The sequence below is a fragment of the Lontra canadensis genome, unplaced genomic scaffold (genome assembly GCF_010015895.1).
Source record: "Lontra canadensis isolate GAN:19392208 unplaced genomic scaffold, GSC_riverotter_1.0 scaffold53, whole genome shotgun sequence".
Taxonomy (NCBI): Eukaryota; Metazoa; Chordata; class Mammalia; order Carnivora; family Mustelidae; genus Lontra; species Lontra canadensis.
Window position 1 is genome coordinate 10394678 of NW_022631047.1, and position 26540 is coordinate 10421217.

Consider the following 26540-nt stretch of genomic DNA (forward strand, 5'->3'; position numbering starts at 1 on the left):
CCTGAGATCATGACCTGAGCTGAAGGCAGAGGCTTAACCCACTGAGCCACTCAGGTGCCCCCAGTTTTCCTGTTTTCTGATTAACTCAGAGATCAGGGGTAAGTTCACGGGTGGACCATGATTTCAGCAACTCGTATGCAGGCTGGGAGTGGGCTGGCCAAGACTGGTTTACCTGTGGCACAAAGAGAGGTTCGTCATGGGCTCTGGTCACTCCTGACGGGAGGTTACTGCAGGGCAGCTTGCCTTGACCGCACGGTTGGTGCGCCCTTGGCCAGGCATGGTTGAGATGAAGGGAGGACAGCCTCGTCTTTTCCTTTGATGTATTTATATTTCAAACTAGGATATCAGACACACTTTAAATTCAGTTCAATCTGAACAGTCTCTGAGTATCTCCAAAGGGTCAGATTCAGCTAGGGTGCTTTCTGGTCTCCAAATACTTAGAATACGGTGGAGAATATGTGAGAGAAATTTCTTCTGGCTAACGTAGCCAGGAAGGGTTGAACAAGTGGGGTGCCTCAAGTCCAGGTTGTAAACCAGGGAGAAATGGAAGGAGACTGGGGACCGTTTTCTTTCAGGTCAGGGAAAAGCATGAACAACCAAATCCAACCTGCACTTCCTTGGTCAGTGTGGCCCCTGCCTAAGGGGGTCTGTGTGTGGAACCAGGACGGTCATCTCGAGAGACTTAACTGAGACTCTTTGGATCCTGTTCGTGCTGAAGGGAGGCCTGCCAGACCTCCAAAGCCTTTAGCTCTGAAGTCGGATAATCTTCAGTTTAGTGGGGCCCCACTTGCCTGATTAGCTTCTGTCAGTCAGACCCCGTAGAGTGTGGCCTTGCTGAACACAGACGTTCTTTCCTCCATCTCTCTCCCACCCCTTGTCTGTCATATCAAGCTTTTGGTGTCCTACATGGCTTCCTGTCACACAGGAAGCAGAATCTTCTACCTCCCTTTCTGAACTCAGTACACGTCATTCTCCTTGCTCAGACCCTCCGGCCACAGAGACCTTCATCTTCTCCCCAGTTCATTCTAGTCTCTGCACCGGCTGTTCCCTCACCTAGAATGCTCCAGTCTCCACGTGGCCTACCCTTTCTTGGCTGTTCCATCCCACCCAAAACATGACCCTCCTCAAATGGGCCTTCCCTGAATCCCATTCAGAAGCAGCCAGCCGCATTTTATTTCTTCAATTTTTCTTAGCCCAGCTGCTGGTTTCTTACTTGTGCGTGTGTTTGTTTGTCTGCTGTCACCTTCCTCCCCTTGAAGATAATCTCAAGCTCCACTGTGGCCTCAGAGCCTAGAAAGAAGGGCAGAGGAGCTTGAAGACTCTTCAATGAAGACATTTGTTGAGCTTATATCTGGGTTTAGCTCTTTAGGTCAGAGAAGGCTGGTCCTGAGCTGGCCTGGGGCCTTCCTACAGCCAGCTCCCGAGGAGACCATCCCGGTAGAGGTAGCTTTGGGAAGTATTTCCCAGAGTCGTGGTGGTACGGGTTATGTATTTGTGACGACTTTGCATCAGGTCCAGAGAGGCCACGTGTTCAGAACATCAGGAATAAGGAGGACCCACCCGTGGCTGGGGGCGCTGGCACAGCCCACACAGGGGCTGGATTCTGCTCTGGCCAGGAGCTCAGTTGTCCAGCTCCCGGCCTTTGGGGAACTCTGTAACCCCACCCGACCTTCTTGGCCACAGACAGAGAGATCCTTGTCTGACCTGCTTCGGCTGGAATGCAGAACAGCCAAAGACTCTGCTCTGAGTGTCTTGGACTCCTGTTCATGCGGCGAGAATGCTCAGCTTGTTCTAAACAGATGAGGGGTTCTGAATGGGGGCCCAGCATGGGGCGAGGCGGGATGAGGGTGAGGTTGAGGTGGGTGAGAGGGATGTGAGGACGCACCTCTGTGTGATGTCACGGCTCGTCTTTGGAAAGTCAGAGGCAGGTCAAGAGCAGCCTTCTAGTCAGAAGGGGAAGATCCTTAGCTCCTTTGCCAGGTATGAAAGGTAGGAACAACGCTAGCTTGAGGCGGTTTAGGATCCACATTATGGTACTCACCAAAAAGGTCCTGCTCTAGTTTTTTAATGAAAATCTTGCATGGAAATAATACAAATGAAAAGTGACCAGATTTCAGGGGCCATGGAGGACAACTTCAAATCAAATTTCTCAAAACGTTCCCATAGGGTGTTCATTGTTGTAGGCAAAAGGATTTTTGCAGAAAATGTGGGTTTTAAAAACATTAAGCAAGTGGCTTCACAGTAGAACTTTTCAGAGCTAATATGCTCATTGTGACTCTCAGGTGATACATTGTGCGGGCTTTTCCAATCTCTTAACCCCTGGAATCCCTTTTTAGCTACAACTCTTAGCACACACATTAGGAAATGATGTGTTGGAGAATGGATGAAGGTGAGAGACAAAATCAGTGAGCCTCACAAGCCTTTAGAGATTTCTGGGTGCTCCACATGGTACTAATTACTGTGAGAAATAGAAAATAAGACATACTATGTCGCAGATCCTTATATTAGTATAAAGAGACTCTCAGATGCAAAACAGCTAGGAAATCCTGGAAGAAAAATAACATAATTGAAAACTGCACGTGGTATAAGTTATACAATTCTAGGCTATTCAAGAGGGAGGAGGCTCCACTAGGTTGGCCGTGGTAGAGAAGTCATGGAAGGGATGGGGCTGATGCGTCTTTGGAGGTCGGTAATGGCGGGCTGCCTTAAAACCCTGGAATAACATCTCCTCCTGTTGTACCGGTTATGTTTCTAAGCCACCTGCATGGTTTCTCCTCTCCAATGCCATGGCATGTCCCAGGAAAACCAAAGACTGGTCAGGAGCCTAGCTTGTTGGCTTTTGGAATCTCTGATGCGTGAGCGGCGGTAAGGAAATGGTGTGTCCTCTGAGTCAGCTGTGAGCCAGCGCCTGAATCCGTGCACAGGAGTCATTGATAAATGATGCGGGAACATGCAGTCCTCACACCTGTAGATGTTCGTCCTTGGACGCAGCAGGGAAGACCTGCCAGTGAGGCCAGGTGTACACTGTTAAATTCCCTTTGAAGTAAGTCATGCGCCTTCCTGCTTCAGCATCTGCGTTGATTAGACTGCAGCCCTCTTGATTAGTCAGGTGCTCTTTCCCGTGCCTGGTGACTCACTGTTCAGGGTTGTGTTGCTGAATGGCTCAGTGATATCTCTTGAGAATTGGTGTACTTGCCAATAAGTTACTCACCTAGGCTGCACAGGAAACAGGTTCAGGCAAGCAAGTTTTAAGATTCCCCGTGGCCATCTTTAACTTTGATGTTTATTGGTCGCCATTTTGGCTCGCAGAATAATGGAGCAGGAAGAAGTTTGGTCGTTGCCCTAACTTCCAGCTGCAGGGCACATCTGTTTCTCTAGCTGGGATTTGGCTCATTGAAACTTACAGTTTGAGGTATGAGAATAGTTAGTAGCATGACCAGATGCTTCTGTTTGTATCAGTTGCCCAGTTAACATTTCCTCTCTCCTTTCTCAACACCGGCGCCATCCCCAGGAACGTGCCCAGGTTTGGATTTCAGTGTGGTAGCAAATGTTATGTGTCCCCTCTCTCTCCCCCACATTGTGTTCCTGGTCTAGACTCCTTGTGGTCGTGTGTGGTGTAACAGTTCATGTCTGATAGCATTTGATCCTAAGTCCTGACTTTAATGTGCTTGTGGCGTCTGGTTTATAACCCACAGGCCAGAGCCACTCTTCTGCCTGTTTACTAACTCTGCATTGACTCTTGGGTTTTAGGAACACTCCCGACCTGAGTATGAAACCAAAGTTCGAGAGAAAATGTTGAAGGCAAGTGGCAAGTCGGTTGTCCAGAAATTGGGTACCAATATGACTGAGAATGAAGATGAGGTAAGATGCTGGCACTCACTGCTCACTGTCTTCTTTATTTCTTAAGATCCTGTCCTCAACTTATTTGGAGTGCCTTCGTCGACAGAGACTGGGCTGGGAGAAGGGGTTGACTGGAATGGGATGGGAGGGAATGATTCATGACACTTCTCTTTGACCTATACGCAGAGCTCATGGGGAGCAGGGTTTTGCTGTGACTTGATTTATCTCTCTTTCCTGGGTGGCAGTGTCTGGGCAAAATGGGAGAGCAGGTTGGAGAAGAAAGAAGCAGTTTCCGGTCCAGTTACTCTGAACTCCACCACTTAATTATCTAATAATGACAACTACCACCATACCAACTAGCACAACGGCAGCTAACCCTGGGCGAGTGCTTGCTCCAGGCCAGGTGCCATTCTCAATGCATCATATCATTTTATTCTCAAAATAAATTTAGGAGGCTGCCACTCTTGTTGGGTTAATGAGAACTAATGAAAAAAGTTATATTCATAACTTAAGTCAGTTGCCCAGAGGTCACCCAGCCCGCGTAAATGGTGTGTGGACCTGGGATTCCAATCTCAGTCTGTCTCTGACAGTTGGTGCATCTAATCACTGTGCAGTACTGCCCTCTGGGGCAATGAAGAAGTCCGAGCAGGAACTGGCTCTTTGGGCTGGCAGAGGCTAATTCATGCCTGTGCTCGCTTGAGCTGCTCATAGAATGTTCCTTATATTTCTTTTTATCTGGGTGGGCCTTCATAAGTAGGAATGGGATGGTGAACATGTCTCCTGAGTCCTATTTCTGAGTTTTAGGGTGGCATTCAGACATTAAAACAGAGCTTCAGAATCTGTGCTGTGATCTGCAAATACTCTTGGTGTGCGTGAACTGGGGGGTTCGGGTGGGGGGCTCCTCTTTTGCAGCGCCTGTCTCCTCTGAGCGCCACCCTGCTTTGAAACCTGTGTGTGTGTGTGTGTGTGTGTGTGTTTATGTCTTTCCTAATCTGGCTCCTGAAAAAAATCAACAAGATTGGAAATCTGTTGTTTTTGCATGTGTCTTTTCTCCATCTTGGATTTGAATTCAAATTTCATTTAATTTTACATTCTTAAAGTTGGAACCATTCATGTTAACATGCAAATTTATTCAAGCACCAAAACAGAAGAATGTGGTGTTTTTGAGCCCAGAACACTGGCTTTTTTTTTTCTTCTTTCTCTCTCTCTCTTTTTTTTTTTTTTTTTTTTTAAGAAAATAGGACTTAAACAGAAGAGAGAGAGGGTGGCCCTCTGAGGGTTTTTTTTTTTTTTTTCATAGACAAAAAATAACTACAAGACCATCAATTATTTGGGGGAAATAATGAATTCGTTCTTAGGAAAGCCTAATCATCACCACCACCCTCATCAGAAAGCAAGCATTCTTGTTCTGTCAGCTTTGGCAACTCCAGGCAACCTTCTTTCTCCACCCCAGAGCAATATACAAGGGATAATTTTATGGAAATCACATGTAACTTTTATTGACCACTGACTCATTTAATTTTAATTCCATAGACGGGAATGCCAAGGAGCTGGAATTGCGTACATCGAGGCTGTGGTTCTAATATAAACTTTGCTTGGATATATATGCATGATAGGTCACATAACTTTCAGGAACCATGAATAATTGAAAAACATCTGAATGCATTATGAATGATACATATGTTTATGTTTTAGCATTCAACATCTATTTCCATTACACTGTTGAGAATGCAAAGCTCAAAGCATCTAATGTCTTACGGGCACCAGGGAGAAAATGACCTTCCCAGATGAGCAGTGCAAGATGAAATTGGCCTGGAATTTGATTGTCAACATTCTTCTTGTGTTCCCTCCATTCTGTTAATATTGTAAATATTCTGTTCTTGCTGTAAATCTAGCCAAAGGTGGGAAATGATGGGGGTGGGGGACACATGTTGCTTCTGTTGGGTGGGATGCAGCTCTTGCAAGTGGGAAGAGTCAAGGTCAATGCTCACAGCATAACATGGCTCTGGGGGCACCCTCATGTGTGGGATATTTAGGAAAGACACCTTCTGCTGGGGAATAGGGAGGGACTAAGACCCAAAGTCTAGCTGGTGGTCTTGGATATGGGTCTTCCATCCCAGAGGATCATCTTGGCTCTGCCTTCACGGTGACCTTCAGGCTGCATATCCCCACCTCTCCTTACTTTCCTTCCTTTTGGATGATCAGGTACCATTTATTGAGACCCGGAGCAGTATGGGAATTTGCTGAAGGTCACAAAACTTATGGGGAAGCTGGTAGTCAAACTCAGCTTCACCTGATCTCCAAGGCCCGCTGCTCTTTTTTTTTTTTAAGTTTGAGGATACGGAGCCCACTTTTAAAAACACCTTTATTAAGATTTAGTTCTCAGACCATAAAATTCACCCACTTAAAATCTACAATTCATTAGTTTTTATTATATTCACGGATTTATGCAGCCATTTCCACCATCTAAATTTAAAATATTTTTATCACCCCAAAAAGAAACCCTGTACCTAGTAGTTACCAAACTCTGGGAAATAATTATGTACTTTTTGTTTCTATGGATTTGCCTATTCTGGACTTTCATGTCAGTGGAATCATACAAAATATGGTATTTAGCTTCCTTCACGTGGCAGAATGTTCTCATGATTCACCCATGTTTTAGCTACTTCAGTGCCTAATTCTTTTTTTATTGCCAGATAATATTCTGTATTGTGGATATACCTCATTTATGACTTGATGGACATCCGGATGCCTTCCATTTTTTGGCTATTATGAATAATGGTGCTATGAATATTTGTGTGCAGGTTTTTGTGTGGATAAGTGTTTTCATTTCACTTGGATATATGCCTAAGAGTGGAATTACTGGTTCTCTCATGGTGGCTGCATATTTAATACTTTGAAGAATTGCCGTACTATTTCCCAAATTAACCATGCTATTTCACATTATTATTTTTTAAAGATTTATTTATTTATTTTAAAGAGAGAGAGAGAGAGAGAGAGAAAGTGTGTGAGTACATGCATGCATGCATGGGGATAAAGGGAGGGTCAGAGGGAGAGGGAGAGAGAGAATCTGAAGCAGTCTCCCCACTGAGCATGGATCCTAATGTGAGGCTTGATCTCATGACCCTGAGATCATGACCTGACCTGAAACCAAGAATAGGACACTTAACCAACTGAGCAGCCACCCATGCGCCGCCTGTTTTATGTTCTAACCAAATGACGTACGAGGGCACCAATTTCTCTACATCCTGGAAACACTTGATATTATCTTTTTTATTTTATCCATCTTAGTTGTGTGAAATGGTATTTCACTGTGGTTCTCTTTAGCATATCCCTAATGACTAATGAGTTGAACATTTTTTTTATGTGCTTATTGGCTATTTGGATGCCTTCTGTGGAAAAATGCCTATTCAGATTCTTTGCTCATTTTTGAATTATTTTTTATGATTGTGTTGGAAGAGTTATTTACATAATATGAATACCTATCCCTTATGTGTTATGATTTACAAATATTTTCTCCCTTTCTATGGATTTTTTTTCACTTTATTGATATAATTCAAAGCTCAAGAGTTTTCTGATGTAACTCAACTCGTATGTATTTCCTTTTATCACTTGTGTTTTTTAATAATATCTAAGAAACCATTGCCTGGTTCAGTGTCATGAGATAGACTCTTAGGTTTTCTTCTAAGAGATTTATAATGTTAACTCTACCATTTTAGGTGCATGATCCATTTTGAGTTAATTTTTCTGTATGATGTAATTAAGGGGTCCAAATTCTTTATTTTATTATTTTTTTGTAAGTGAATATTCAGTTGTCTTAGGACCATTTGTTGAAAGACTGTCTTCCCCATTGAATTATATTGACACCCTCATCAATAATCTATTTATCATAAATATAAGAGTTTGCTTCCACACACTGTTCAGTTCAGTTAATCTGTATATCTGTCTTTATACCAGTGCCACATTGTCTTGATTACTACACCTGTGTAATGAGTTTTGAAATTGGGAATGTGACTTTTGACTTTCTTTTTCAAAATTGTTTTGACGATTGGGGTGCCTTGCATTTCTGTATGAATTTCATGACCAACTTGTCAATTATTGCAAAAAACCCAAGCTAGGATTTTTGATAGGGATTGAGTTGAATCTGTAGATTAATTTAGGAACCATTGCCATCTTAACACTATAAAGTCTTATAATCTATGAACATGGTATATCTTTTTGTTTAGATCTTCTTTAGTTTCTTTCAAGAGTGTTTTATATTTTCAGTGTATGTCTTGTACATAGTTTGTTGAATTTATTTGTAATTATTTTATTCCTTTTGGTGCTGTTGCAAATGTAATTATTTTCTTAATTTCAATTTTGCATTGTTTATTATGAACAGATAGAAATACAGTTGATCTTTACAAAAAAAGATTTATTTATTTATTTTAAAGTGAGAGAGAGCATGCAAGTGAGCACAGGGACGGGCAGAGGATAAGGGGAGAGAAACTCCAAAAGACTCTTCTCTGAGTTTAGAGCCTGACACAGGGCTTGATCTCACGACCCTGAGATCATAACCTGAGCTGAAACAAAGAGTTAGATGCTCAACCAACTGTGCCAACTAGGGGCCCCTTGATTTTTTGGTATATTGATTTTGTATCCCACAGCTTTGCTGAACTCATTTTTTAATTCTAATTGTTTTTAGTGAATTTCTTAGGATTTTCTATTTATAAAATCATGTCATCTATGAATAGAGATAGTTTTACTTCTTCCTTTCCCAATCTGGATGCATTTTGTTTCTTTTTCTCTTCTCTGTCTCTCTCTCTTTTTTTCCCCAGCTAATTGCCCTGACTAGAATCTCTTATAGAATGTTGAATAGAAGTGATGAGAGCAGACTTCCTTGTCTCGTTCTTGATCTTAGGAGAAAAAAAAAATTAGACTTTCACTGTTGAGTATGATGTTAGCTGTGGCCCATTGCTTTTTTTTTTTTTTTTCCTCTATAAGGCTTCTCAGAGAACAATTTACATTGCATCAAGATGATACTGATCCGAAATGAAAATTCTCTACTGTAATGAGGTGGTAACTACACGTCCACATTGGGGAGGGACAGTGCAGTGTGTCCCAAGGTTGGCAGGGTCATGGTACTCTAATTAAGTAGCTGAACTTGTCTCTGAGCCTCTTCTGCTTCAGCTGTCACATGGGGAGAGTGAATTTTAGCCTCTGCAGTTCTGAGAGTTGGTGACTTTCTTTGTTTTTGCAAGAGATGATGTTGGTCATTAGCCCAGAACTTTGGGGCATAGACTATCTATTTGTCTTAGATGTAGTTAATTTGGATATTCTTACATCTATTTTTTTATATCTGCCTTTTAAAAAAAGTTTTGAGTTCCAGTTAGTTAGCATACAGTGTAATATTAGTTTCAGGTGTACAGTATAGTGATTCAACACTTCCAAGCAATACCTGGTGCTTGTCTCGACAAAGTACACTCCTTCATCCCCAACATCTACTTAACCTGTTCCCCTCCCCCACCTCCCCTCTGTAACCATCAGTTTGTTTTCTATAGTTTAGAGTCTCTTTCTTGGTTTGCCTCTCCCCCTCTCTCTCTTTTTATTTTTTACCACTTTGCTCATTTGTTTTGTTTCTAAAATTCCACGTAGGAGTGAAATCATACGGAATTTGTCTTTCTCTGACTGACTGAGTTTGCTTAGCATAATACTCTCTAGCTCCATCCATGTCATTGCAAATAGCAAGACTTTAGTCTTTCTGATAGCTGAGTAATATTCCTGTGTATGTGTGTGTGTGTGTGTGTGTGTGTACCACATCTTCTTTATCCATTCATCAGTTGATGGACACTTGGTTTGTTTCCATAATTTGACTATCGTAGATAATGCTGCTATAAACATCAGGGTGCACGTGTACCTTTGAATTAGTAGTTTTGTATTCCTAGTAGTGCTGTTGCTGGATCATAGGGTAGTACTATTTTTAAATTATTGAAGAACCTCCATACTGTTTTTCAGAGTGGCTGTACCAGTTTGGATTTCCACTCACAGTGTAAGAATTCCTTTTTCTCCCATTCTCGCCAACACTTGTTTCTTCCCTTTTTTATTTTAGCTGTTCTGACAGTTATGAAATGATATCTCATTATAGTTTTGATTTGTATTTCTCTGATGATCAGTGATATTGAGCATCATTTCATGTCTGTTGTCCATCTGTATGTCTTCTTTGGAAAAATGTCTATTCATGTCTTTTTAATGGGATTATTCATTTTTTGGTTATTGACTTTTATAAATTCTTTATATATTTTGAATACTAACCCTTTACTGAATATGTCATTTTCAAATATCTTCTCCCACCCTGTAGGCTGCCTTTTAGTTTTGTTGATTGTTTCCTTCACTGTGAAGAAGGATTTTTTTTGTTTTTGTTTGTTTGTTTGTTTGTTTTAATGAAGTTCCAGTGGTTTATTTTTGTTTTGTTTCACTTATCTCAGAAGACATACCTAGAAGGAAGTTCCTACAGCTGATGTCAAAGAGGTTACTGCCTGTGTTTTCCTCTAGGATTTTTATGGTTTCAGGTCTTGCATCCATTTTGCACCTATTTCTGTGTATGGTGTAAGAAGGTGGTCCAGTTTCATTCTTCTGCGTGTTGCTATCCAGTTTTGGCAAACACCATTTGTTGAAGAGATTGTCTTTTTTCCATTTGATGTTCTTTCCTGGTTTGTCAAAAATTAATTGACCATATAGCTGTGGGTTCATTTCTGGATTTTCTATTCTGTTCTAGTGGTGGCTGTGTCTGTTTTTGTGCTGGTACCATATACTGTCTTGATTGCTACCGCTTTGTAATATAACTTGAAGTCTGGAATTGTGATGCCTCCAGCTTTGTTTTTCTTTTTCAAGATTGTTTTGGCTATTTGGGGTCTAATGTGGTTCCATACAAATTTTAAGATTGTTCTAGTTCTGTGAAAAATGCTGTTGGTATTTTGATAGGGATTGCATTAAATGTGTAGGTTGCTTTGAATAATACAGACATTTTAACAATATTTGTTCTTCCAATCCATGAGTATGGGATGTTTTTCCTTTTTTTTTTTTGCGTCCTCTTCAATTTCTTTCACTGGTTCTATAGCTTTCAGAGTACAGGTCTTTTATTTGTTCTCAGGCATCTTATAGTTTTTGGTGCAATTGTAAATGGTGTTAATACCTTAATTTCTCTTTCTGCTGTTTCATTATTGGTGTACAGAAACACAACAGATTTCTGTACATTGATTTTGTATCCTGCAACTCCACTGAATTTGTTCATCAGGTCTAGAAGTTTTTTGGCGGAGTCTTTTGGGTTTTCTGTTTAGGGTAACATGCCATCCACAAAGTTTCACTTCTTCCTGCTCATAGGACTTCCAGCACTATATAACGATGGTGAGAGTGGACATCCCTGTCTTTTTTCTTGACCGTAGAGGAAAAGATCTCAGTTTTCCTTATTGAAGATGATAATAGCTGTGGGTTTTTCATATATGGCCTTTAATATGGTGAGGTATGTTCCCTCTAAACCTACTTTCTTGTGGGTTTTTATCACGAATAGATATTGTACTTTGTCAAATGCTTTTTCTGCATCTATTGAAATGATCATATGGTTCTTATCCTTTCTTTTATTAATGTGGTGTGTCATATCGATTGATTCGTGAATGTTGAACCACACTTGCAACCCAGAAATAAATCCCACTTGATTGTGATGAATGATTTTTTTTTTTCATGTACTGCTGGATTCGTTTGCTAATATTTTGTTGAGAATTTTTGAACCCCTGGTCATCAGGGATAGTGACCTGTAGTTTTTGTTTTTGTTTTTGTTTTTTAAAGTGGAGTCTTTGTCTGGTTTTGATATCAGGGTAATGCTGGCCTCATAGAATAAACTGGAAAATTTCCTTCCTTTTCTATTTTTTTTTTTTTTTTTTGGAGTACTTCGAAAAGAATGGGTATTAACTCTTCTTTAAATGTTTGGTAGAATTCACCTGCAAAGCCATCTGACCCTGGACTTTTGTTTGTTTGGAGTTTTCTCATTACTGATTTCATTTCTTTGCTGGTTATCAGTCTGTTCAAGTTTTCTATTTCCTTCCTATTTCAGCTTTGGTAGTTATGTGTTTTTTAGAAATTTGCCTATTCCTCCCCGGTTGTCTAATTTTTTGGGATATAGTTTTCATAATATTTTCTTATGATTATTTGTATTTCTGTGGTGTTGGTTGTGATTTCTCCTCTCTCATTTGTGATTTTATTTATTTGGGTCTTTTTTCTTTTTTTTGATAAATCTAGCTACAGTTTTATTAATTTTATTAATTTTTTTTTCAAAGAACCAGCTCCTGGTTTCATTGATCTGTTTTGCTGGTTTTTGTTTGTTTGTTTGTTTGTTTCTGTATCATTTATTTCTGCTTTAATCTTTTTATTTCCTTCCTCTTGGCATTAGGCTTCATTTGTTGTTCTTTTTCTAGCTCCTTTAGGTGTAAGGTTAGGTTGTTTGAGATTTTTCTTGTTTCTTGAGGTAGACCTGTATTGCTCTATATTTCCCTCTTAGGATCACTTTTGTTACATTCCAGAGATTTTGGACTGTTGCATTTTGTGTGTTTTTTTTTTTAAATTTCTTTTTGATTTCCTGGTTGACCCATTCATTGTTTTCTTAGCATGTTGTTTAGCCTCCATGTATTTGTGTTTTTTCCAAATTTTTTAGTGTGGTATTGACTTCTAGTTTCATAGTGTTATGGTCAGAAAAGGTGCATGGGATGATTTCAGTCTTTTTGTATTTGTTGAGATCTGTTTTGTGACCTAAAATGGATTATTCTGGAAACGTTCCATGTGCTCTTGTAAAGAATGTGTATTCTGCTGTTTTAGGATGAAATGTTCTGTGATATTTCTGTGAAATCCATTTGGTCCAGTGTACAAAGCCATTGTTTCATTGTTGATTTTCTGCTTAGATGATCTGTCTACTTATGTAAAGGGGTTTTAAAGTCCCCTACTGTTATTGTATTATTATTGATTAGTTGCTTTATGTTTGTTATTAACTTTTTTTTTTTTTAGGATTTTATTTATTTATTTGACAGGCAGAGATCACAAGCAGGCAGAGAGGCAGGCAGAGAGAGAGGAGGAAGCAGGCTCCCCACCAAGCAGAGAACCCGATGCAGGGCTTGATCCCAGGACCCTAGGATCACGACCTGAGCCGAAGGCAGAGGCTTTAACCCACTGAGTCACCCAAGTGCCCCCGTTAGTAACTTTTTGATATTTGGATGCTCTCCTGTTGGGCACATAAATATTTACAATTGTTAGATCTTCTTTCTGGATTGCTCCCTTAATGATTATGTAGTGTCCTATTTGTTTCTTGTTACACTATTTGTTTTGAAGTCTAGTTTGTGCTACTCTAGTTTTCTTTTGACATTCATTTGCATGATAAATGTTTCTCCGTCCCCTCACTTTCAATCTGCAGGCGTCTTTAGGTATCAAATGAGTCTCTTTTAGGCTTCTTACATCTATTCTTATGATTTTCAAGGGTATGGACATAGCAAGGATTGTAGTAATGATAACATTATGGGTAATATTTGTGGGGTGCTCTTGTGTGGAAGTCTTTACATGTTTTGTTTCATTTAAGTCTCAAAACCGTTACAGTCTCCAGTTAATGCATGAGAAGCCTGAGGATTAAAGAAGGAAACAATTGCTCAGTGCTAATGTGTGGGAGAGCCTGAGAATGAGCCAGGTGGTCTGACTCAAAGCAGTGTTCTTGAGCATTGTGCTCATTCTGTCTTTCGAATGTTTTCCCTCAACATATCCTCAAACACTACTAAAAAGTCATGCTTGCTTCTTCTTTCTTGTACTAAGGACAAGATGGACAGGGGTATTCATTGGGAAGATGGAAAGATAAGACAAACTTGCTGCCCTGTTTCTTTCTTTCTTTTTTTTTTTAATTTTATTTATTTATTCAACAGGCACAATTTATTATATCGACAGATCACAAGTAGGCAGAGAGGCAGGCAGAGAGAGAGGGGAAGCAGGCTCCCTTCTGAGCAGAGAGCCCAATGCAGGGCTTGATCCCAGGACCCTGAGATCATGACCTGAGCCGAAGGCAGAGGCTTAACCCACTGAGCCACCCAGGCACCTCCTGTTGTTTCTTTCTGTGTCAATGCTCATGGGGTGATGGTCTGTCTCCACTGAGGACAACAATGAGTAGAATTAGCTCAGTTTATAGCAGGAGGTTCAACAGACAGTAGGGAAAATTCAGGAACATAAACACAGATATATATGTTGTGTTTCCAAGGAAGAATATAGAGTCTGAGACTTTTTAATAAAAGAATAGGCTCTCTCTCTCTCTCTCTCTCTTTTTTTCCCCCTGGATCAGTTTAAGTCTTTTCTGGACTTGTCTGTCCTGGACAGATTTGGAGGTTTTCTCAAGTTTCCCTCTGAGACAGGATTTTTCTCTTTTTACAGGATGATAAAGCTCTAAGCTATCTAACCCTGCTATGAATGGCAAGGTTAGAGAGCAATCCTAGTCTTTCCTCTCATCCCTCTGACCTTTCACTCAGCCCCTTCTAATTCCAGCTCATGCCTCCCCCCCACCCCAATAAACTTTGTATTAGCCAGGGTACACTCAGAATGCAGAGCATTTGCCAGTCAAGGGCAAACAATACGAGGACCTAATTACAGAGGTATTCGAACTGGGCAAGGAGGCGGAAACATCCAGGAACAGAGAGGCAGCCACAGGGACTTGCTGCCATTCTTAGGACTAGAAAGGCAGGGAGGGAAGTGGGCTTACCAGAAACTAGGCAGTGGGATCACACAGTGGGGGCTGGAACCCTGTAGGAGGTGCAGCCCCTTCTAGAGATGCATTCTGAAGCAGGTGGGGACAGTGGAGGAGAAAGGACCTGAATTCCCCTGTCTCCTGTCTCCCACCAGTGCCCCGCCACAGGCCAAGCCCGACTCAGAGTCAGTTACTGCCTCCAGTCTGGGGATGTCATTTTCAGGGGTTAGTACGAGGCATCACCGAGCAGAGGAGGAGAATGGCAGAGAGCGGATCTCAGAGCAAGGGGCAGAGGACCGGCACAAGCGTTCGGTCAGTAAGTCAGTGTATCCTTCCTCATTGTAGCTGACTCGACACAGAGCCTTACTAGCCTGGCCCCAGCTTTGGGGAGTTGAGAAGCTTCAGGGGCAGAGAAATAACAATTTGGCAAAAACCATAAGAATGCCTACCACTGACAAGACGGTCAGGGGTTCAGACCACTCATGAGTCTTTGTGAATGTTTGTGTGAGCACATGTGAATGTGAGTTCGTAGATGTGTGTTGGAGAGACAGAGCCCAGGTGTGATGGGGGTGATCGGAGTGACAGAAGTGGGAGCAGATCACCAACAGCTTCCACAAGGAGGGGAAATGGATTTTTGTGTCAAGGAACAAGGAGGTTGTAGCAAGCTGGGGAGAGGGCAGGAGTGAGTCTTCAGAGCGCATTCTCCCGTCAATCATACCACAAAAAGGACCCGAAGACAAACTCCTGTCAAACTTGTCGCCCAACTGTTTATCCAGCGTGGCTGTGGCACCTGTCCTCCCTCAGCGCCTGGCTCGGCCCACGATGCTGTGTCTAATGAATGTTTTATAGGAGCGTTGAAGCCGGGTCCTGTGCCAAGAGGAGGCCTGGGGATAGATGGGTGTTAATTTACTGTACATTGCACCACCCTAGGGACAATTATTTCAAAAGAAAACTCATCTAAAGTTAAAGTATTGAAACATTTACGACAGATGCCTCTGGCAGGCGCAAACAAACATGTGGAATAAATTATGCATAATTGTAGGGCCTTTGACCAGGAGGCTGGGACAAGAGCAACAGGAAGCTCGGGACTGTCAGAGAGCTCTGGGGAGAAGGAGGGTCCAGGGAGGGACGGGCTGTCTGGGCTCTCACTCTGGGCCAGAGGTTCTGGCCCCGGCTTTCCACAAAGGCCCTTGGTTGGCTGTCGGGATGTTCCCCTGGAACAGAATAAAGTTCCCTCGGCCCTCTTTGAAAACACTAACTGACTTGACCACTTGAGGGTCAAGGAAAAAAAAGAATCTAAGTAACTCTCTCAGACTCTTCTTAGGGATGAAAAAGATTCCCCATTGGCACAGGGAAACATTGGGGACAGGAAATGACCTGGTTTGCCAAAGGGTCCCGTAGTGAGGAGCTGAGGTGAGGCTAGAGCCTGGGGCCATTGCTGAAAGCCTTGTATTTGCATCAGTGCCGACAGTCCCTAGTCTGCCTTATTTTCTGGGTGTTTCGTGGCCTCTCAATATTAAGGATGAGTTTCTGAAAGCTGGGGCCATTCTGGGCCTTCATTCTGTCCTGTGCTTCTGCATGAACTGAGGACTAACTGTCAGGAAAGAGGCTGATTTGATCCCACGCTGCAGGGCCTTCTACAGGAGTCAGGCCCCTTGGTTTGCAGACCCACCCTTTACTTCAACTGGTAAGGACTGACTGACTGAGGGCTGGTCCCCTCTCAAATCCCCTGGTGCCACGTCATTCATCCCTGCTTCCCTGGAATTCCTCAGGTTTGATAATAAGGCAAAGATCAGGTCGATGTACGGTGGAGCTCTGTGGCGAGACACAGCTTACAAAGTTGACTTGTTACTGCAGGGCCCTCACCCCCCAAGCCCCACTAACCATTTTATGTACTTTTATTTACTTTATTTTATTTTGTTTTATCTTATTTTATTCATTTTTTGTTTTTACTAATTGATTGTTATTTTCTTGTATTTTTTATTCATTGTTTTCAGCTCTGGCTCATCTGTTTCTCTCTCTCTCTTTCTCTCCATCGCTCACCCACCCTCTAGCTCTCACTGTCTTTCTGCCATCTCTCAGGGAGAGGCTTCTGTTTCTCACCCCGGGTCCCTTCCTCCCTGGGGCAGTCTTGCCAAGGAAAATGGGTAAGCAAAGGAACAGAGAAATGGATGTAGTGAGGGGACGATGGAGTCAGTCCCGTTTGACTTTAGAATAGAGATGTCTTCTTAGGAGTAGTTAAGGACTTAAATTTGGAATTTTGGGGTTCTGCATCCCTTTCTCTCATTGGTGGGATCCTGCCCCATGCCTCCACATAGAGAAAGGGCAGGCTGGGATATATGGTCCTTGCCAGCAGCCTCCAGGCAACAGCCCCAGACTACCAGAGGACAGTGGCCTTCTTTGCCACAGTGTTACAATGTAAGGGGGCTGTGAGCAGTTAGACTCTGGGAAGGTGGCTGGAGGGGTTAGTGTGGAAAAGTCCACAGGTGATTCTGACACTCACCCTTGAGAGTCACTGATGTGGAGAAGATGGAAGTTTCCTGAAGAGGGAAATGTCATGAGGAACAATAAGTAAGATGCGTTTGCCTGTCAGTGTCCTGCGGAGCCTGAGTCCTTTAGTGACTAAGTCTCTCCACTGAAGTTTGGGACTGACCCTCTCTGCACAGAATTTAGCCTTATGTGAAGAGGTGGTTTAGGTAAAGTTTTTGGTATGGGTACATTAAAATTGTGGGGTTTTTTGTTTATAGTTATACAGGAAGAGCATTCTCTTCAGGAAAAGTTCCACATTACGGATAAAATGCAGGGCTCCCCCATTCTCATCTCCTCCAAATGTTGTCTGTCTCCTAGAGGTAGCCATAGTTACAGTTTGGTTTGTGCACTTCCAGACCTTTTCTTGGGAGTTTTGATTCATGTGGGACCTTGTATATGTTTTGGTTTTGGGCTTATTTACACACACACACACACACACACACACACACACTCAGGAGAGAGTCATGGACAAATAGTTTCATTATGCTGAGACAGTTTCTTAAGGCAGGAAGGCAACATTTTCCACACAGTGCCACAAGATGCCCCCAGGGTGCCACAGTGAACTCACAGAGGTGTAGAATTTGTGCACATCTCTGAGGGAAGCCCAGCAGGACCTGATGTCTGTCAGACACCATGTGAGCTACCGCCTTGGCTGTGTGAGGGTTAACACACATGATAAGCTCTTGAGTGTCATCCCATCTTTGTGAGGTTGAGTTCCCAGTGCCTGTGGTACCAGTTCCGCACAAAGGCATCGTGGAACAGGAGGTGAGAGTGCTCATGTCCAGTCAGACTCCAAGGTTGGCGAATTGGGATAGTGTCCAGCAGGTGAGCCCGTACTTGTAGTAAGTGGTTAAGGCTGAGAATGAAAGGAAATATTTTTTCCTTCAATTTGTGTGTATTTTTTTTCCCACAATGTCTACTAACATTGTTAGGACATACAGAGGAAACACTAATTTAGTTGGACTCAACTACTCTTTAAGTGGAACTGTTAAATGTTTCTTCTAGCATTGTGTAAAAATTTTGGAGACATTCAGGGTACAGTGAACCGAGAAAGTTTGGGAACTGCCTCATGGAGAACTTCCTAAGTTCTATAGAGATTTCAGAGTGACATATACGGCCAAGCGCAGAAAAGTTTAAAGAGATGGGTAGTGAGTTTTAAAGGTACAGGAATTAATTTGGGGTGGCAACATTCTGCAGCAAAGTGTGTGCTAGGAAGGTACCAGGAGGACTGGCTGCTTCTACACTTGCTTTGACTACACTCCTAGGCCTTAGAGTACAGCTGCCCTAGGACAGGGTCTCTGTGTCTCTCTGCCTCTGTCTCTTTCTCTCTCAGTCTCTTTGTGTGTGTGTGTGTGTGTGTGTGTGTGTAGGGGACTAAGGGTACTGATTCTGGGCATCCCTTTAAATCCACGGGCTTAAAAATAAACTTGACATCTTCTTATCCAGAAGACTTTGCTTTCCTTATAGTCTCCAGGTGGTTTGGGCTGGAGAGGGATGCCAGAGAATTACAGAATGTGTCCATAAACATATCCCTCTGTGGAGCCTGGGAATTAGTCATCCCAAAGAGAGACTCCTCGGGTGGCCCTGGCCATCAGATGGGGGTCTCTGGCCCTCTTCAACAGACAGCCCACTCTCAGCATCAGAAGTGCTGGCTAAAATAAGACCTTCCCTCTGCTCTCTTTGTATACATTTCTACTGGCCCAGGTCTAAATAAAGAAGTTACAAATAAGGAGAGTCCGGAGGACTGTGTTATGGAGGAGACACTGGAGCGCAGTAGGGGAGGCAAAGCAGAGGCTCTGGCCTTGGAGTGAAGACTGGGCACATTCAGGATGGCATTTCAGACCAGACCTTCTTGGAAAACACAAGGCCCAAATATGTGCAGTGATGGAGAATGTTGGAACGGCAGACTAACAAATGAAGGCCAGCACATACCATCGGGCTGTGTGATGTTTGCCACTATTGACTTGCAGTTTGGACTTTTCTTTTTTTGGTCTAAATGATTTTTCCATATACGGCCTGAAGCATGTAAATTAAATTTGTCTTTTGCTGTCTGGGCCAAGGTCATTATTTCACGTCCCTAGAATTCACTGGAAGCACACATAAGCCCTTCAGGTTCCTCTGTTCTCTTCCCTGTCAAGGGACAGAAAATTGAGTGTTCGCTCAAAAAAATTCTTCCAGGGTCAGAAGGTATTCTGGCTCCCTGTGATCCTTTTGACAAGATGGTCAGGAAGAAAGCTCCCAAAGAAAGCAGATGGTTTTGCTCTTGGGCAGAGAAAACAGAGACCTCAAGACCATGCTCTCCTACCAGTCATATCCCAGGCTAGAGGAGGTTTCGGGAATGTCCCTCTTCCCCCAGCACTGTGGCCACTCAGCTGTGCTCCAGCTGGAGAGCACGGGCAGCTCACTCCGAGCATCTGCAGTCGCATCACTGAGTTCTCCTTGGATGTGCCTTCTCCGCTCCCATGAAGAATAAAGACTAACTAATAAGAGTAAGAACTAGGAAGAAAAACAAAAAGGGTCCTTGCTTAAGGTTCATCCAGATGCAGACCCTGAGCCAAGGAGTCAGGTGCAGAATTTAAAAAGGCCTCATAGTGGAGTGACAAAGTGATAGAGGAGAGAAGGTAGCTGCCAAAGGGTACCACCTTCTATGCCACAGCTCTTTTTGCTACATGACTGTGGGGTTTGTCATCCCCAAAGCGGACTCTTGGGAATTTCCAAGGAATTTGGCTGGACTCCATTTTGGGAAAGGATAAGTGATAGGATGAGGAACATACCTCATACCCTTGCCCCATTCACCCCCAGCCCCTGTTCTGAGGTGTCTTAGGGTTATTCCTATGCTTTTTGTTCTGGATCTTTTGCCTCCATCATGGAGATAATTGAGGGAACACCACATCTTACTTACATCCCTTTTCTGTGTCACTGGTAGTCCGGCTCTCCAAGGTTTGGCTTTTGCTGTTTCAGTTAGGTAGGTTTCCTTTCTTTCAAAACCTGGAATGTGCTGGGTTCTTTCTCTCTCTCTCTCTCTCTCATATCATTACCATGTAGACATGTTGGCTTTTACCTGTTCAATAAAACCAAATGTCAACATTCTGTTTGCTAGAAATAGTGATCTCAATTCATGCTAACTCCCCCCCCCCAACCACCCCCTGCTCCCAGGACACACCAGGCCTTCAGTGTTTACCTCATTTGTTCTCCCAACCTTCCTGGAAAGAACTATGTCCATGTAGTCTCCTGTTCTTTTAGATGGGGCAGCCCAAGTGAGGTTTTCATGACTAATGTGCACCAAGTCTGGAGCAAAGCCAGTGCCAGTCTGCACTTCCCTTGGTTACCACTTCTGAGTTGGGTTCACTTAAGAGCCAACTTAATCCATAATACGACTAAGAGTGCAGTGATCTACATTTTAATTTTTTTTAAATATCTAAGACCAAATCAGTAGGCATATTTATATTCACAGGCTGCTAGGAGAATGACATCTTAGGAGAATGACATGCTGCTATCCCAAGCAGGCCATATAGTTCAAGGTAAAATATACATTGGAATTGGGTCTGTGGAGGTACCAACCCCAGAGACAAAAGGAGTTGGATCCCTCTGTGGGAAAGGCAAGCAGAGGATGTTAATTGAGTTACCTTCTTTGGGTTTTAGAGACTGGAGCAGTGTGATATAGGGAGCAAGGCAGTCCTTGAATTAACTCACTTTCCCTGTTATCTCTGCAAATCACACTTCTTTGAGAGAAAATGTCCAAATCAACTCCTATGGGGCCTTTCTTCTTTTCTGTTATCTTGACTTTCAGCTGAAGTCCTTGAGATGTGGTTATAAGACAACCTTGATATGCAACTCCAGGTCCTCTGGGCTGACTTAGGTATTCCATTTCTCTGAGAAATTAGCATGCATTATCCTCTGGCTGGTAAGAGATGAGAGAAGGAAAAACATGATTCCAGGCCTTGAGGAGCACCAGAGGCTTCTGCACGGTTCCCCCATACCAGGTGTTTGCTACCGGCAGATGCTGGCACAGCTGGAACTCAGTGCTGGTCTGGGGCTGGGGCAGCCTGTGCCATGAGCTGTTCTTCGTCCCCAGATTTGCCAGAGTCAGTTCCTCATCTGGGGACCTGCTGCTGTTGCTTTTCTTCAAAAATACTATGCTTTCCCAACATTGTGTTGCCAGATGCAGGATTTTCTGCACACTGGCTTTCTTTTTGCTTGGTCTAGGGCTGGGGGGCCTGTACTGATATTCAAGGTACCTTTTGACCACGTCCATCCCTGGGGTGGAGATACACACGAATCTGGAAGGGTTGCCATCCACCCAGGGCTAAGCTGTCCTCCTCACCAGTGGCCTGGGGTTGGACCCAGCCTCATGATTCCTCCGGAAGGACAGACATGGTGTTCAGTTGGCTGTAGATATTTGACATCCAATTCATTTTTATTATAATGGTGCAGGGTCTGCCAGCCAACTTACATAAATTTTGTTCTGAATTTGGGCATCTGCATTGAGTTTAGAGAATTGCAGCAGGAAGTTTGCCCTGGAAATGTACTCAGCCGATTATTCGCACTCCTTAGCATGAAGTGACTCCCATCCAAGAATCTCAGAGAGCTTGTCTATAAACATGAATGAATTAATCCTCCCAACACCACTGTATGCTCTTTGCCAGCTGGATTATTTTAAGGGAAGTGACCAGTCCAGGGGCCTGTAGTGAGTCATGAAAGAACTTGCTCATAACCAGAGGGTTTGGACCGCAGGATGCTGGGTGGAGCCAGGGACCACTCTGGGCCCTTCCACCCCCAGTGTGTGCAGTGTCTGGATGGGGGTCTGCAATCAGCGTGGTATTTCCGGTGATGCCTGGCCATGTCCCAGCTCAACGCATCCTCCTTCAGCATCCTCATCATCAGCCCCCTAAAACCATGGTTTTGTCAAGCTAAATAACTTTGGTTTTTCCTGTATATAAAAGTAAAATGTGCTAAGTGTAGAAAGTCTAAAAAGGGAAGTCATATATAAAGAAGGAAAGTAAATCATTCATTATTTCATCTCCCAGAAAAACTCTTGTAAGCCCCGTTTTCATGTTATATTGTCACATGGTTAAAAAAAATCATTCTACATATTTAATTTTCTGTCACAATTTCTTTACTTAGGCTTAGAACATGAGGAGTTCCCAGTCTTGTTAAATACAACTCACGAGCATCATTTCAATAATTGCATAATATGTCATTATGGGGTTGTATTGTATTTTTCTTAGCCCTTACTCCATAGTTAACATATGATGAGCACACTCATTTCTTTCCATGAATTTTGTGTTATTTGGATTGATATTATGTGAATTTATTATAGTTTTCTTAGTCTCTGTGCTGTGGTTGAATATATTTGTACTTCTTATTTCAGTAGGAGGATGGTTTGGATTTTCAGGAGGGTTGTATTAATAGGAGAGATTACTGGAAGCGTAAGGTCTTTATTCAGTTGCTGGGTTCCTAATTGTACAGGCTGTTGTGCTTGTTGAAGGAACTACACAGATACAGCCCTGACATATGACTGGTAAGTGGAGGTAGCGTGAGGGTAATTGCCCTTCTTGCCACTGCTCAGTTCTGAGCGAAGGTGGGTCGGGTCACTGAGTCCATGTCGTAGGACTTTCCCATTGACTTGGGTGCCTCTTCTGGTAAGCAGGGGGCCTTTGTTCTTTCTGCACGTGTGATGGGGAGAACAGATGTTCTGGGATATAGGTGGGACATTATCTTAGTCTCCGGGTTTCATTTCTGGCCAGGGAGCCATTCATCACATCCTGGGAACGGGTGAGTAACTTGTATCAAATCCTAGAACTGTCTACATCTTCCAACTCCATCATTAATATGGAAAAATGCTTGTGGGGCAATGGATGGATCATGAGTGCTTCTCCAATGAAGATATTTTATCATTCGAACTAAGGCCGATTTTTGGCAGGGAAATCAATGGGACAAATTGTGAGCTATGGTTTTAGCTCCAAGAAGAAATGTGTCCCGGTTGGTGAATGATCAACCAAAAAAGTATGAAATGATAACTTAAACTTCTGGAAACAATTTAGAGGGCAAGTAGGGTCACTTTGACTGCCGAGAAAGGGAAAGATTTTCTTGTTGTTGAGAAGCCGATTTTTTTCCCAGCTTTACAACATGTACACACAAACAGTGTTGACCTATGGAAAATATTATTAGTCCACAGAAGAGCCCTCGATAAATGCTTTAACATGATGTTCTTCTTTAGTACCATTTTTCATTTGACTTGAATTTTCCATCAATAGTCACTTTGTCTCCCTGTGGTTCCCAAGCGCACCTTCACACTCTTTGATATATCCGGAAAATGCAGTATTAGCCACAAAACTGATCTAATGGGGCTCGGAATTTAGAATGCATTTTGTGCTTTTCCCTGTCTTTGCTTTTCCAATCATACATAATTTGGGATAGAGGCTCCTAACTAGTTCTGTGATTCTAAACTGGGCACCTTTGAAATTCTAAAAATGTAAATTCTTAATCAGAGTTAAAATAAGTAGACCTCATTAAAAGGAAGAAGGAGGAGGAAGAGACTAAAGAGAAGGGAGAAGAAGGAGGAGCCAAGGAAGGACTATAGCTACTATTACTCATGGATAACAACGAGCGCCATGTTAGAACCCCATTCTCCAGAGTTTTTAGCCTTTTCCCATAAATGGAGTTTTTCACGGCTATTTCTAGCTCTCTGGAGGCCCAGGCAGAAAACAAAGCTGGCAGTAGCTCCAAGCTTGTCAGACCTGGGGGTTGGCTAATGTTTCTTGGGCATGGTGTACAACCTGCCATAGCCTCAGCTGCACTGGAAGTCCCAGAGCCAGCCTCCCTGCCTCCTCTGTCCTTGTTTAATCCCTGTTGGATGACAGTAAGTGGGTTGAGGTTCCTTCTTGACCTTTGTTTGGACTTGGAGACTTGGGCTAAGAGCAGAGATGGAGCACTAATACGGATTTGGCTAAAATGATTGTGTCCTTTGAACTTTTGCCAGGCAAAGTTCACTCCAGAGTGAACTGATAGAGTGGCAGATAATCCACATGTGGGAAAGTAGAAGGAATGGACCAGAGTTTTGGCAGGCCTAAGCGAAGCATGGAGGTTGCTTAAAGTCCGCAGGCTCTGGGCCAGATCCTGATACTAGATCTTGTTTCTTCCGGCTTTAGCATCCCTCCCTTTGTCTCCTTTTCCTGGCAGAAACCAGGAGCTGGCAGACAGAAGGGGGCCCTGAGGTGGCTCCCAGAGAAAATGAGACTAGTGTCTCAGGGCCAGCTGAGCCCTGAGGGGAAGGGTGTAGCTGGGAACACCTCCTTCCCCCAGGCTTTTGTAGCCAGTATCATGGATGGTAGATGGTGGACGTAGGATTCCGTCTGGGAACCAGCAGGGGAGTCTGGCCACTTGAAATCTGGAAGGTGGTGGGGCTGCCAGGCTGAGTCATGCCAGAGGGGAATTGCTAACAACTATTCCATAAACAAGCCAGGAGTTCCCAGTTCCCAAGAGCCCACCACGTGTCATCTTCCATCTTTCTCCCTAGAAGCTCCATAAACCTTGCCTCCTTGCACTGACCCCTCTTGGCGATTTGATTCATGTGTTGTCACAATGCTGATTATCATGTTGGCATACAGAGTCAGGGTTGGGGGGGGGTTGGTGTTCCTCTCAACCCCCTGCCCAGGTTTCCCAAATGGAAAGTATGGCTGGACCGGCAGCTTTCTGGAAGGAAATGTTTTCAAGTAGTTGAGGACACAAAGACACCTTCGAACACTGAAGTTTATCTGTTATCTGTAGCCTTAGGTTAAAAAATTAGTACGAAACTAAATCAAGAATAATTCCATGTGTCGTAAAGTTGTTAGATGACACCGATTTTGAAGGATTGAGTTGTATAAGCCAGAGACTCTGGATTCTTCCACAGTTGCTCTCTTCCCCTCATCCTGCTATCAGATGAACCCCTGTCTGCCAGGGCGGACTTAATGTCCTGCATTTACCCCTTCTTCTTTATCCTCTGAGCTCAGGCCCTCATCAGCTCTTGCCTAAACCTCTTCAGTGACCCCCTGCCCCTTGTCAGGCCCCCTTCCAGCTGTGTCGGAGGGATCCGTCCAGATCGCAAATCTGATTATGACACTCCCTTGCTGAAAATCCTCTAATGCACTCCAGAGTGTTCGAGATTATTTTCAAGCTTCTTGGCTTTACCCACAAGGCCCTCCAGGACCCACCACTCCAACTGCATATCCCGCTCTCCCACATGAAGCCTCTCTGCCAAACGTTTCCCAACTACTTGCAGTGCTCGCAGTGTGTCTTGCTGAATCATGCCTCAGTGACTTTGGGCATGCAAGTCTCTTTGCTTGGAAGATGCTTTCCCTGTTTTTATCCAGTGCACTCCTTCTTGTCTAGAAAACTTAGGGCTAATGTCATGTCTACTGGGAGGCCATCCCCCACTCCCTTGGCAGACTTAGCTGTTGGCCTTTGTATTTATATTCCAGGCCTGTTATAACAAATTGCTGCGAACTGGGTGGCTTCAAACAACAGAAATTTATTCTCTCACGGTTCTAGAGGTCAGAAATCCAACACAGAGGTTTTGGCCGGGTCACACTGCTGCTGAAGGCTCTGAGAACCTGTCCTTGCCTCGTCCAGCTTCTGGTGGCTCCTGGCACTCCTTGGCTTGTGGCCGCCTCACTCTGGTGTCTGCCTCTGTCTTCACTTGGTCTCCTCCCCTGTGTTTGTGTCTTTGCCCCTCCTGTCTCCCATAAGGACACTGGTCATTGGATTTAGGTCCCCACGCTAAATCCAAGATGATCTCATCTTAGGATCTTTCGCTCAGTTACATCTGCAAAGCCCCTTTTCCCAAATAAAGTCACATTCACAGGTTCCAAGGGTTGGGACTCAGATGGAGTCTGATGAGTCAGATGAAGTTGGGAGTCACACTTCAACCCACTGCAGCTCTTATAATGCCCTGTATATTCCTTTTAGGAGAGGCTTTTCCATGGACTTTTAAAGCATTAATTGATGTTCCTATTCCCCCAAGAATTCAGTCTCTTTGAGGGCAGGTCTTCTGTTTGACCTCCTTGTGTCTTTGGCTTCTAGCACAGGACCTGACATTTTCATTGCATTTAGGCCAATTGTCTAAGGGCCATCCATATGTCTCCAGGTCCTTATGTTTCACTCAGGCTGATGGCAGCATGCTTGGAAGCAGCAGCTTGGACAGCATTGCCTCTGCAAAGCCCATCCCACTCAAGGAACCAGTTTCTGAAGTTTTGTTTGGATCAGAGTGCATTTTTAGGCTAATTGATTTCAAGGACTCTCCAGAGGAGGACTTCGGAATATCAGAAATCACAGGGAGAGTTCATTCTAGTGTGATTTGTCTATTGGATGATGACTAGGTCTATATATGTATTTTTAAGGTCACCAAGTGGCAGAGAGGAAGCGCTAACATTTTTGAGCATGTATTGGCATT

The 26540-nt window shown here is 43.3% G+C and overlaps 1 protein-coding gene across 1 annotated transcript in view; it reads left to right on the plus strand.

Moving 5' to 3' along the window:
• The window catches only part of ANO2 (anoctamin 2), a 357148-nt gene that overhangs the window by 206427 nt on the left and 124181 nt on the right, over positions 1–26540 (plus strand). Inside the window, exon 14 of the mRNA XM_032874339.1 lies at positions 3751–3861. Within this exon, the coding sequence (XP_032730230.1) occupies positions 3751–3861 (111 nt within the window). The remainder of the gene's footprint in view (positions 1–3750; positions 3862–26540) is intronic.